Genomic DNA, 14,508 nt, shown 5'->3' with positions numbered 1-14,508 from the left:
TCTTCCTCTTCCTCACCTACTGTCCTCGCTGCACTGTCGGACCTGCATGGGCCCCCCCCGCCCCCGCTCCGTGTCCGAGCCCGTTCGGGACCTGAGACGGAGCAGAGACCCAGGTCCAACAGTGCAACTTGTCCCTCTGTGAAGCAGAGGATATGAGGCCAGCTTTACTCCAGTCAGTCTTCACATGCAGACAGTCCACAAAGTTGAAAGAGTTTCTGATCATATCGTTGTCAGTTTTTTCCAGGCGACAGAGTTTTTTTTTTTTTTTTTGACCTCCTTGTATAGGGCCGGCCTTTATTTTTTTGTGTAAACAAATGAATACCGGCTATTATTTGAGGTAATCCCGTATCAAATCGGTCATTGAAAAGTGTGCGTCTCATCCCTTGACTCTCCCAACAAGCGTCTGTGGCACATTTTTTTGTTTTTCAATCAACTTGTATCAACTGTATCATCTCGTTTTCGAGGGGGTCCAAACATTTAAACAGACATAGATTCAACAGACAAACATGTACTCAACAATATAGGAAAACAGACAAATAAACAAGTAAACCAAAAGACAAAAACAACAGTACAAACAAGGACAAACCACAGTTATTATAACTACATCGGGACAAAACAAAACAACCATAGTAGGGCCACAAAGGTCAATACTGGGACTAAAATGACAGTATATAATGAATAGTAACAGATCAACAAATCAGAAATGAGTCTTCAGGGAAAACAGGAACAGGTCACCATGAAATGAAAAGACAAGGCATGCTTGAAAGTACAAAGAGTGGAAATGGATCTGATATTAGCAGGAAGGTTGTTCCAATCAGCAGGTGCTTTAAACATAAAAGCTCTTCTACCAAATGATTTATTGACATTGGGAACAGAAAAAAAGGGCTGCGATGAATGTCTAATGTGATAACTTGTTGTATATGGTATAAGATACTGCTGTAGATAGGATGGGTAATTAAGATAAATGCATTTGTATATCAGCTGTAACCAGTGCATGTGTCTTCTCATGTTCAATGTTGGCCAGTTGAGTCGAGTATACATTGTGCAGTGATGAGTAAGAAAAGGACATCCAAGGACAAATCTACAGAGTCTGTTATAGGCTATGTTGAGTGGGGCAAGGTCTGATTTATGGGCACTTTGATATATAACATCACAATAATCTATAATTGGGAGTATAAGTTGAGTGGCCAGTTTCTTACGTACATTAAATGAAAAACAAGTACGAGAACGGTACAACATATTAATCCCAAAATTGACTTTGCGTAAGAGATGATTAATGTGAGGTTTAAAAGTAAGTTCAGAGTCTAGCCAAACACCGAGATATTTGAAGGTGTCAACTTTATGCAGTGGAGAGCCGTCATTACAATTTATTGCACAATAACCAGGGATGGATTTAAGTTTTTGTCTGGTACCAAATATCATAATATAGGATTTAGATTTATTAAGAAGAAGTTTATTACAAGACAACCATTCCTGCACAGAAATAAAATCGGACTGAAGGGAAGACTGAATTTGGGTTATGTCAGACTGGGATGTATATATGACGGTATCATCAGCATAAAGTTGAACACAGCATTTAGTAAGACTTGTTGGAAGATTATTTACATAGATCGAAAATAGAAGTGGGCCAAGAGTTGACCCCTGAGGGACACCACATTGTTGCGTAAGAAAATCAGATTGATATCCATTTAAGACAACACACTGTTTTCTGTTGTGAAGGTAAGAGCTGAACCACTGGACTGCATTGAGAGAGAGACCAATATTGTACAATTTGTCTAATAGAAAATAACGATCAACAAAATCAAAAGCTTTACTTAAATCAATAAAGATTGCACCAGTGAGTTCACCATTTTCAGCAGCAGAAAACACATCATTTGTAAATTTCAAAAGAGCAGTTGTTGTTGAATAGTTCGACCTGAAACCCGACTGGAAAGGTGTTAATATATTGTTAATTGTGAGATAGTGAGAAAGTTGATTATAAATTAACTTTTCGAATACTTTAGCGATGGAACATATGATAGAGATTGGTCTGTAATTATTGGTGTCAAGTACATCGCCTCCTTTATGGAGTGGGGTGATGCGAGCACATTTCCAAACAGCTGGTATCTCACAGGTAGACAATGAAAGGTTAAATAGATCAGCAAGTGGATATATTAGAACATGGGAAGCTAATTTAATATACCTGTTCTCTAAACCATCAAGTCCTGGACTGCTATTCACCTTCAGGTCATTGATGGCATTCTGAACTTCTAATGGTGAGATTTTCCTAAATGAAAAGGAACTAGAACTGGGACAGGCTGAAATATGGCTAGAGGAGGATATAATATTAGATTCAGGTAGCAGTGAGGAACATACAGTCGAGAAGTGCTGATTGAAAGTTTGGGCAATAGTTAGTGAATCATGGATTATAGTATCATCAGCTCTTATTTTATTAATAGAGTGTTTATCTGATGTATTAATAATGGTTTTAATTTGATTCCAGAATTGTTTAGGATTCTTAAAGTTAGATGTAAGAGATTCTTTATAGTAGTTGGATTTTGCGTTACGTGTTTTTGTTTTGCTCATGTTACGTAGTTGCCGGTACACTTCCCAATCAGCATTGTCACGAGTTCGACGATAAGTTGCCCACGCTTTGTCCCTCTCTCTAAAGAGACTTATAAGATCAGAGTTGATCCATGGGAGTCAATCAACAATAACACATCACTAATATTTAATTAATCAAGTTAAAAATATTCTGTTTTTTTACATCTTTGCTGCTTTTATTTGTAAAAAAAAATATGTGTTCACTGTTGTTTACCACTGAGTCCAATAGAAATGTATAATTTAATGATATAGATTTCCCTCTTATATACAATGCAGCCATCTGGTACAATATAGAAACATGAGTCTGTGGTCTACTACTGTGGGTGTTGTCCCTGCTGGATCAGTGTCGCCCCCGCAACATAAAAACACACAGGGGAAATACGTGTTCTTCTGACAAGCGGTGGTTAAGATCGATCATTTTATTAATATTTAACCTTTATGGTTCAGTGGTAGAAATAAACAGCAGTAAAAACACCAGTCTCTCCACTCAGATCATGTCCCGCCCCTCCCCCACATCCTGTTTAAAGTTTACTTTCACTTTTGAACCAGCGCATATGTGTCACTTTCACAGTTTATTTTCTCGTGTGGAGGTAAGGTGAACTCTTTGAATGTTTTCCTCGTTAACACCTGTTGTTACCTGAGTTCTCTGCCCTTCAACTTCTCGTTGTGTTGTTTTTGTGTTATTATAATGTTACTGTAGGAGTCAGAGCTGTAACTGTAAAGTCTGGACCGACAGAACCTGTTGTTGGTAGAAAAGCAGAAGCAGAGTTGGTCGACGCTCAGTAGTTGAACAGAGTGGTTATTTGTGTGCAGCTCCACTCAGAGCCAGCCAAAGAAAAACACGAACTAAGCACCTGCTTAGGGCCTCATAACCACTCGGGGCCCCAAAAGCAATAAACGTTTTTAAATCTATTGTGCGTAACTTCTGTCAACCAATAGAGAATTCCTGCGTAATTACAAAAAACCCTTATTGTTGTCATTGCACTTCAAGTTGTTGTTGCACATTGCTGTTGCAGTTTATTTTTAAAAGATTTACACTACAGGACTGATGTGGACTCAGTGTGGCGGGCTGAGCGGCTCACAGGGTTTTTAATATGATGTTCAGAAAGACAGTGAACACCACAGAGGCTCCTGCTTCAACAGCTGCTAGAGTCTATTGATCAGTACTGTTACTGCCTATCATCAGTACAGTTGTCAGGTACTTGTACTTTTCCTTGAGTATTTCCTTGTTGTGCTACTTCCTGCTTGTACTGCAGCTGAGTTGAGGCCCAGTTGTTGTGTGTGTAACAATCAGCTGCAGCTTGTTTGATCCAGTGGTTTTCTACAGGGACGCTGTCCACACAGAGACTGTGTCACATCAACTCAGTGGATCTCAGTCCTTGTGTGTGTCAGTGGATGGAAACAGTCGTCCATGGATCATGTTGCTGGGCTGCTCTTCACTTCACTGCAGCTTCATGACGCCATCTAGTGGACTGATAGTAGAAGTACAGCAGCTGATGGCAGCTTCCTCTTCCTCACTGCTGTGTGACTGCATTCAGCTGACACTGATATGAAGCAGAGAAGAAGAGCCAATCAGTGGAGGAGCAGCTGGAGACATGATGGACATGTGAGCTGGTGTGCACATGAATGATGTGTGTTTCCTCTGCAGGTGAAGCTACAAAGTGTGTGTGAGCTGATGTGGATGTGACCTCAGCAGCATGGATCACTCTGCTGGACCTGGATCCAGCTGTGCGTCCATGCAGAATGATGAGTCCATTGGTGGTCATCAACTCAACTTGAAGGGATCTGATGTTGAAAGGTCAGAATATAAAACAGTCAGAAAGACTTTTCTCTCTAAAAGTCAGTTGTTGTGTTTATTAAAAGATTTGATATATTTTTCATCAGTTTTTCTCCAACCTGCACATTTATCAGTTGTGTTGTTGTTTCAGGATCCAGCAGCAGAGACCAGACTCTCCTGAACCCAGCTGTCTGTCTTTAAAGAGTAACATATCAAAGGATGCGGTCATTGACTTTAAAGAAGGACATGGATCAGCTGATCAGATGTAAGAGAAAACTAAATTTCAAAGCTTTTGACTTTCTGTTGAACGTTCTTCCTGTGGAGTCAAATTTAATTTCAATGATTCTCCATAAAATCAGAGTTACAACTCAGACACACATTGTCCAGCTGCAGTAAAGAGTCCGTGCCTGAACATCCACTTGTTAATATTCAGTAATTGTCACAGAGCAGCCCAGTAGCAACAGGAAATATGTCAGCACCTTCTACTTAAAACAGGAAGTAACCACTGGGTTAGAATCATCTTTTCATTTGCTCTAAATGTTCATGGTCTTGTTTCCACCTGGTAGAAGGAACATGGTGATGTTGGCTGCATCAAGTCGCCTCCTGGTGGCAGCTTTGAGGTGTGCAACAGGGCGAGGGGCCGATCAGTGATTTCTAGTGAGTTCAGAGTGACGTCAGACACAGAGAGCAGAGACAGAGGATCAGACCAGTTACAGGAGCTGAAGCAGACTCTCAGCAGCTGCTTTTTACAGCAGCAGACGAACAAACGTCCATAAATACTGAGAGAGAGAACGAGCAAAACTCAGGTAAAGATAGAAACTTCAACTCATCTAGCTACTTCAGTGGTTCTCAAACTTTTTCACATCAAGGACCCCTAAATAGACACAAATTAGACCACGGACCCCCATTGAACACAATTTTGAAACAAGCACCAGAAATACACAAATATCTGTTCTAAGACTGAAAAAACGTACTTTTTTAGTCAATGTATGTTCAAATTAGGGCCAATTGCATGAATTTTTAGAAATATTATAGATAAATAAAAAAAGTTTTTGGAAAATTCTTAAAAATATTAAATTTTCTAAAAAAAAAGTGGTAAATTTTCCCCAAAAAAGTTCTTAAAGAATTCTAGAAAAAAGTAAAAAACAAACAAACAAACAAACAAAAAAACAATAAAAAAAAAGTGGTAATAATTTCTTGAAAAAAAAGGTAAAACTTTAAGAAAAATTTTGGGACCACTGGGTCCCCGGACTATACTTTGAAAAACATTGATCTACAGAACAAAACAAAGAAATAAACTCAATTTTCTGAGGTGAAAAAAATCCTCCATCATCATTGCTTACAGCTTTTATCTACAGGAATAAGGAAACAAATCAAGCAAGTTTTTTTTATTATGGTTCATGTTTTTTCTGTGTTCATTTTAATTTTGTTTTTGAAAATCTAAAACTATTTAACATCAGTTGTGTTGTTGTTTCAGGATCCAGCAGCAGAGACCAGACTCTCCTGAACCCAGCTGTCTGTCTTTAAAGAGCAACTGGTCAAAGGAAGGGTACATTGACTTTAAAGAAGGACATGGATCAGCTGATCAGATGTAAGCTGTAACTGACACTCAGATTCAGGTTATTATTAGAAATGAACCAGTTTGTATGACGTGTTGTTGGACCAGGTCTGATATCAAAGTGTCTCTGTCTGTTGTGAACGTCCTCAGGGGACATATAAAGTCCATCTTGTATTATCTCTCTGTACTGATGTTCACTTGACACTGATTCCTCCACAGAGTGGACCAGGAGAGCTCAGAGGTTCCCAGTGGTCAGTCTGCCCAGCAGCATCAAACACACCTGGACTCCATGTTTATGGTGGGTACATGTCCAACAGCTGCTGTTACATCTGTTGTGTTCACCATCATCTCCATGCTGCACTTTGACACCAGTGGATTGTCAGTCTGTCAGGTTTTAGTTTGATGCTGTCACTCATAGAGTTTCTGTTCCAGCTGCTGGAGGAGAACATGGTCACTTTTGTGAAGACCGAGCTGAAGAAGATCCACAAGTTTCTGAGTCCAGATTACCCAGAATGCTCAGGGAGTCAGAGGGAGGATGAGGAGGTGGTGGACGGTGAGGATGAAGAGCAGAGGAGCATCAGAGAGGCGTTAGTGAAGATCACAGTGAAGCTCCTGAGGAGCAGGAAGCAGGAGGAGCTGGCTGAGCGTCTGCAGAGCAGTAAGAGGATTTCTGTAAAGATTCAACATGATGGACAAATGAGGCGTTCACTGACGTCAACATATGGAGGGAAACATGTTCATAAAGTAGTTATTTAGGAGAATTAACATGTTATATTTATTATTGGTCTGATTTCTTGTGTTTTCATTCAGATCATGTTGCTCCAGTTTGTCGACGTAAACTCAAATCTGCCCTGAAGAAGAAGTTCCAGTGTGTGTTTGAGGGGATCTCTAAAGCAGGAAACCAAACCCTTCTGAACCAGATCTACACAGAGCTCTACATCACTGAGGGAGGGGCTGGAGAGGTCAATGTTGAACATGAGGTCAGACAGATTGAAACAGCTTCAAGGAAATCAGACAGACCAGAAACAACCATCAGACAAGAAGAAATCTTTAAAGCCCCACCTGGAAGAGACCGACCAATCAGAACAGTGATGACAAAGGGAGTGGCTGGCATTGGGAAAACAGTCTTAACACCGAAGTTCACTCTGGACTGGGCTGAAGACAAAGACAACCAGGACATACACTTCACATTCCCCTTCACCTTCAGAGAGCTGAATGTGCTGAAAGAGAAAAAATTCAGCTTGGTGGAACTTGTTCATCACTTCTTCTCTGAAACCAAAGCAGCAGGAATCTGCAGCTTTGATCAGTTCCAGGTCGTCTTCATCTTTGACGGTCTGGACGAGTGTCGACTTCCTCTGGACTTCCACAACACTGAGATCTTGACTGATGTGACAGAGTCCACCTCAGTGGACATGCTGCTGACCAACCTCATCAGGGGGAAACTGCTTCCCTCTGCTCGCCTCTGGATAACCACACGGCCTGCAGCAGCCAATCAGATCCCTCCTGAGTGTGTTGACATGGTGACAGAGGTCAGAGGGTTCACTGACCCACAAAAGGATGAGTACTTCAGGAAGAGGTTCAGAGATGAGGAGCAGGCCAGAGAGATCATCTCCCACATCAAGACATCACGAAGCCTCCACATCATGTGCCACATCCCAGTCTTCTGCTGGATCACTGCTACAGTTCTGGAGGAGCTGTTGAAGACCAGAGAGGGAGGAGGGCTGCCCAAGACCCTGACTGAGATGTACATCCACTTCCTGGTGGTTTATCTAAAACTGAAGAAGGTCAAGTATGATGGAGGAGCTGAGACAGATCCACACTGGAGTCCAGAGAGCAGGAAGATGATTGAGTCTCTGGGAAAACTGGCTTTTGAGCAGCTGCAGAAAGGAAACCTGATCTTCTATGAATCAGACCTGACAGAGTGTGGCATCGATATCAGAGCAGCCTCAGTGTACTCAGGAGTGTTCACACAGATCTTTAAAGAGGAAAGAGGCCTGTACCAGGACAAGGTGTTCTGCTTCGTCCATCTGAGTGTTCAGGAGTTTCTGGCTGCTCTTCATGTCCATCTGACCTTCATCAACTCTGGACTCAACCTGATGTCACAACAACAAACAACAGCTTCGTGGTTTAGAGACACCTTTACACCTTTCTACCAGAGCGCTGTGGACGAGGCCTTACAGAGTCCAAATGGACACCTGGACTTGTTCCTCCGCTTCCTCCTGGGTCTTTCACTGAAGACCAATCAGAATCTCCTACGAGGTCTGATGACTCAGACAGGAAGTGACTCACGGTCCAATCAGAAAGCAGTTCAGTACATCAAGAAGAAGATTGAAGAGACTCCCTCTGCAGAGAAAAGCATCAACCTGTTCCACTGTCTGAATGAACTGAATGATCGTTCTCTAGTGGAGCAGATCCAACGGTCCCTGAGATCAGGACGTCTCTCCACAGATAAACTGTCTCCTGCTCAGTGGTCGGCTCTGGTCTTCATCTTACTGTCATCAGGAGAAGATCTGGTTGAGTTTGATCTGAGGAAATACTCTGCGTCAGAGGAGGCTCTTCTGAGGCTGCTGCCAGTGGTCAAAGCATCTAACAAAGCTCTGTAAGTGTAGAGATAGTTGGATTTATTCATCATATAAAAACACTTATGTGTTTTCAACAGGACAGAAAATAAATGTAAATTTCTTATTTAATTCCTCATGTTCATCTCTTCAGACTGAGCGGCTGTAACCTCTCAGAGAGAAGCTGTGAAGCTCTGTCCTCAGTCCTCAGCTCCCAGTCCTCTAGTCTGAGACACCTGGACCTGAGTAACAACAACCTGCAGGACTCAGGAGTGAAGATGCTGTCTGGTGGACTGGAGAGTCCACACTGTGGACTGGAGACTCTCAGGTGAGGATCCATCAAGCTGTTTATCTGATGACACTTGAACACACCTCCAGGTGTTGACAGTGGTTTCCTGTGTGTTGTTGTGTGTGTTCAGTCTGTCAGGATGTCTGGTCACAGAGGAAGGCTGTGCTTCTCTGGCCTCAGCTCTGAGCTCCAACCCCTCCCATCTGAGAGAGCTGGACCTGAGCTACAATCATCCAGGAGCCTCAGGAGTGAAGCTGCTATCTGCTGGACTGAAGGATCCAGACTGGAGACTGGACTCTCTCAGGTAAGGAGAGGCTGCTGCAGCCACACACACTGTCTGATAGAGGAGGAGGAGCTGGGACATTTTCTATGGCCTCGTTCACACCTGATCACACCTGGTATTAACATCTGTCTCAGCTGATCGATGCGTTCATAACATCAGATCTGATCACTGAGACCATATCCAGAGTAGAGTGCTGGACTAAGAGAGTAACGACACGCATTGGTCAAATGGAAGTGCCTCCTGGTGGTGGAATATGGGTATCGCAAACGTGCCCAAGAACTGACATCTGTGCATTGTTGGTGAATGAGCAAGTGTGGTATTTTCAATAATTTAAGAACATTTCTAGATCACATCGTGGACCCCTTACAGATAAACATTAACACAGGCTAGTAAAAAAACAAAACAAAAAACAGTCTACATTTATGTTTCAATCTATATTTTGTAATAAACAAACACTTAAAAACAAAAACATGGCAGTTTTCATCAATTTACAAGCAAGTGGGCAACACACATACATTGGAGTGAATGGGTTTTCTGGGCACTTTTGCAATACCCATATCCTGCCACTCGAGGTGCATGAGTTTAAAGGCCCTGACCAAAGGGGAGGGCGTAGAGGCAAAGCTAGCTTGAATCGATTCAGAGGATTTATTAAATCGATATTGATTTGGTAAAAAAAAAAAATTGCAATGCATTGATGAATCAATATTTTTACCCACCCCTATATCTCAGTGATGAAACCAGCTGTTGGCAGCTGTGCTCTGAGTCTCTCCAGATGTTTTGATCAGACTTTATTTCAGCATTTCAGCAAACATTGCAGCTGCAGCTGGTTGAACTGCTCCTGAACCAACAGAGTGTTTGACCTGAACACTCCCAGAGATGATGAGATGAAGCAACAAAGTGGCTCCTTAATGAAAGTCTCCAGCAGCTGGAGCTTCACTTCCTGTCTGAGTCCATGTGCTCTGAGCTGAGCCTGGTTCTCTCTGCTCTACAGTTTCTCTGCTTCCTCTGGACTCTGACTTCAAGTCCAGTAAAAATGTGTGGACAGGTTTGATGGAGCTCAGGACTGGTCCTGAGGACAGCTGCTTTGTTCCACATGATGTGACTGATCTCAGTGAGTCAGTGTGTTGCAGCTGATCTGTGTGAAGAGCAGAGAAGAACAGAGTGATCATGAGATTAGGGCTGAACGATTTATCATTTTCTGATCGAAATTGCGATTTTAGATATCATGTGATCGCGAAAGCTGCGATTTTTTGCAGTGCAGTGCTCCTGACCGACCCAGGATTGTTAAGACAGTCAAATGGCTCTTTTCCACTACACCTGTTTTTTCCCATTAATTAACAAAGAAAAAATAAAAGAAAGTGTTTCACCATCACAGTGACAGGTGACTGTGAGACTGTGAACTGGCTTTTTTTTTAAATAGCAGCACCGTCTGTTGTCCGTAGTACAAGTTAACGTCCGTTTGTTGTCTGACCTTCGTTCACAGGGACTAGCTGCTGCATAACTGGCAAATACCAGGCTACTGTAGGCTAAATCCTCCTGTTTATTTATTTATTTGCTGCAAAATATGACTGAAGGCACTTATGGAAGTCTGCACGTGTCGACACACCCCCACGAGTTGACGGAGCTAATTAAAAAAAAAAAATCAGTTCTTCTAAACATGCGGTTTTGCTACACATAAAAATGTTAACTATATCATCCAGATCTTATTTTCTGAATTCAACAAAGCAAAAAAAGAAATGGCCAGTGCAGTGCAATTTGACCCAGACAGACAACAGGAGGGTTAAAGGAAAGCTTTCATTGTGTGTTTTCTTCATATTGCATTGCAATAGCCTGTAATCAATACTGTATGCTAATAGATAAAGGAGTGATAATAATACAGTAAATACTTTGAATTTCTTAGATAAAGCTGTGCAGTACTCTTAGTAGACCGGATAGCAGCAGATGATAGAAGGTCATTACAACCAGAAGAGACAGGAGACTTTTATTTTTTTGAGACTTTAGACTTGACTAAAAGACTAGTGAACATCTCTGGCCCCAACTACTTAACTTTAGTTTTCATTCTAGCATCAGAGTAATGGCATTTAATGTTTTAATGGTATGATGTAATTCTCATGTTTGTTAATGTTACTGTACATTTTGAATATCGCACTGAAGCTTGATTTCAAGAAAATCGTGAATCAAATCGAAATCGTAATATCTGCCAGAAAAATCGCAATTAGATCTTTTCCCAAAATCGTTCAGCCCTACATGAGATCCTGATCCGTCCTGTCACTGTGATCAGATGGTTTCTATTAGAGCTCCTTCATCCACTCACAGGGGCGCCGCTAGGGATTTTGGGCCCCATGAAAAGAATCTTTACAGGGCCCCCAACACAGCGGCAATTTTTTTTTTGAGATACAATTATGCATTTCAATGGTATTTTTGACTATCATTACCATATTTGTGAAAGAAGAACAACATGATAGTTGACATGTACAGTAGGGGAAGAACTGAGCACTCTGAATACAATGGAATTCATTTTGATTTATTTATTTGCTGCAAAACTGATTCTTATGAATCTTTTTTTTTTTTTTTAATGGTTTATGCTTTTTAAACCATTAAAATTGTTCAAAATGATTTTTATTTCATTAATTTTAATTAATCTTTCCCATAACAGATTCACCTTTGTATTGTTTTGAGACTGTAGTAAAATGTATTATTATTATTATTATTATTATTATTATTATTATTATTATTATTATTATTATTATTATTATTATTATTATTATTATTTCAACACACAGCTGCTCACCTCCTTCCTCATGTGGGGGCACTGGGGCTGGTTCAGGGGCAGGGGGAGTTTGGGTCTGACAGAATGAGGCATCATTTTGACAGAGGGGAGGTCAACTAATTGAATAAGAACAGCTTGATAAATGTTTGACTGGATTGATTATTTAACTAAAATAACAGTGAAATGTAAAAATCCAGAGTTTTCTTGAGCTACAGTAACATGGTGAGAAAAGTGAGCTAGCTTATAGTGTTTCTCAAATGGGGGTACGCGTACCCCTAGGGGTACGTGAAGGCACTCCAGGGGGTACGTGAGATTTTAATTATATATATTAAAAAATATATAAATTACAAAATCCATTAAAATAATTATATAATGGATATTTCAATAAAATACATGTCTAAATTCATAAACTAAATCTTATATTCAGTGGGCTACTTAATTAATTATCCTAAAAAAAACGAGCCCGCCCCCCACCAGATGGTTTAACCCAACCTGGCATTTGGCACGGCATCGCCTGTCAATCAAACAACGGAGTCGGGGTTGACGTAGCAGCAGCGCTGCTGAAAGCTACGGCTGAAACACGGAGGGATAAGTGATAAAAAGGCGAAACCAGAGCCGGTAAAATCCCGACAGTGTTCAGAAGAATGTGTGATGAAGGGATTCACGTCCACGAGTTGCAACCCACTCTAGTGTTTTGTTTTTTTCTGTGGGGAGAAGTTAGCAAACAGTGGCATGAAGGTGCTCATCTCCAGACGCATCTCAACACAAAACATGCACGTCATGTCGGTGAGCCTCCTGACTGCTTCATGAGGAAACTTTATGAATTCAGGTTGGTGTTACATGAGATTTTAAACGACAGCATCAAAGCGATCAACTTCATAAAGTCAAGGCCACTAATGCAGGTGTGTTTCACTGCCTCAGTTGACACAGACAGAGAGAAGTCCTCTGGCTCTCAACCTGTTGTTATGATCTGAAGCCACACCTCTGATTGAGCAGCCCCCCCATGCCACCGTGTTGCAGGACACAGACTGACTTGCAAAGCAGTAGCCCTACTGTCTGGGCTTTTTATGTGTGTGTGGAGAAATGTGTATCTATAATTGATGTCATGAATTCATTTTGAGAACAGATATTTATTAGATAGCATTTTAGACTGATGATTATTCTCATGTGCAAAAATCTTTATAATCAAGTTGATTGTTTTTTTAGTCTGTATTTCTATATATTTTTATTTCCAAATAGTTCAAAAGAGGTCACTATAACCAATGTTTTACACAGTTTTAAAGTAAAACTAGATAAAGTAGCATTTCCTAACGGAACATGCGTGTGAATGCTGAAAGCAGCTCAACGCTGTTGCAGAATTAGCAAATAGTGCAAGCAGTGATCACCATTCAAATGGTTGACCAAGGTAGGTATCAAACCCACAACCTCATGGTCAGCAGACTTTCACTCTGCCTCTAGGCCACAGTGTACACACAGTTGCAGAGACTGTTGTCTGTTGATGAACTGCACTCTGTCTCACTCTGAAGTTAACGAGCCCAAAGCTGTAGTTCCAGTGCAAATCAATCTTAGTGCAGTGGTATAAACAAGAAACATGTTAACACAAACCAAGATTGAAAGAGGTAAAGAGAATAGGTGGGGGCGCATATGCATTATCAAGTTTGATCATGTGACCAGACCAAGTGGTATTGGTTAAAGTTCAAAGTGGCTGACACACTAACAAGACTGCTCAGGTGGGATTAGAACCTGTGACCTTGTGGTCGAATGGCAGGAACCTTATCCACTAGGCCATTCCAACACTTCTGATGCAGTAGAGGTTGAGACTTTGATGAATGTGAGATTTTTCAATGATGCTTAAAAAAGCATTATAAATGAGCCATTAGAAGTTTGTCTACAAATCAGAATTTGAATGAAGTCTCTAGCAGAAAGTACGACATGAATGAGGCAGGAATCGAACCCATGACCTCATGATCAATAAACCTTTACTCTGCCACTTCGCCACAGAGAGCACACACATAAGCATGTTGCCATTGTAATGTGATGATGTACTGCAAACGGTGGCAAAAGCAATTAATGCGTCTCTTAAAGCAGATATCAGTGGAATGTTTTTGTTAATATAAGTCCTAAATAGTCCTATTTTCCGTCAGCAATCACTTACATGAAGTATTTCAGCCTAAACACGAGTCTCTCCGTCACTCTGCTCTGCTGTAACCCGAGGAGAAAATTTTCCTTGTGGGATACAAGTGTTATCCAATGAGGAGAGAGAACGGCATGAAGGGCTGTGTGTGCAGCCAAGGGATGCGCGTGAATGTGGTGACGTAGCACGAGGACCAATTGATGCCTGACAAGGGCGGGGGCTGCTAACTCATGGTGCGTTCAAAGAAACTCGTACTTTGTGTTTTTCCTTCCTGTGAAGTCATACCAGTTCGATCTGGTACGAGTTCACGGGTCGGAAGTTACGAGTGGCCGTTATAGGGAACTTTCACAGACAACAGGATGGTAAAAACACGAGCTACGGGTTACCTGGAACGCTACCAAGTCGTAGTTGTGACTTGAAGCTGTAACTTACGGTTTCAAAAGCCTGCCTTGAACGCAGCATTAGCCGAAACGGCCGTGAAGCTGATATCTGCTTTAACGAACACCTGTAACCAATTGAGGGTGTGGGAGGGGAGCAGAATTCAACATAACATAAA

At 41.3% G+C, this 14,508-nt stretch overlaps 1 protein-coding gene across 1 annotated transcript in view; it reads left to right on the top strand.

The window, feature by feature from the left end:
- The window catches only part of LOC310987917 (uncharacterized protein), a gene marked incomplete at both ends in the record, with an annotated part of 150,503 nt that overhangs the window by 50,631 nt on the left and 85,364 nt on the right, over positions 1–14,508 (top strand). Inside the window, one exon of the mRNA XM_083974386.1 lies at positions 8,631–8,804. Coding sequence (XP_083830512.1) covers positions 8,631–8,804 — 174 coding nt within the window. The remainder of the gene's footprint in view (positions 1–8,630; positions 8,805–14,508) is intronic.

The sequence above is a fragment of the Trachurus trachurus genome, assembly GCF_905171665.1.
Source record: "Trachurus trachurus genome assembly, chromosome: 6".
NCBI lineage: Eukaryota > Metazoa > Chordata > Actinopteri > Carangiformes > Carangidae > Trachurus > Trachurus trachurus.
Note: the sequence above shows the minus strand (reverse complement) of the source record. Positions and strands in the feature narration are given on the sequence as shown.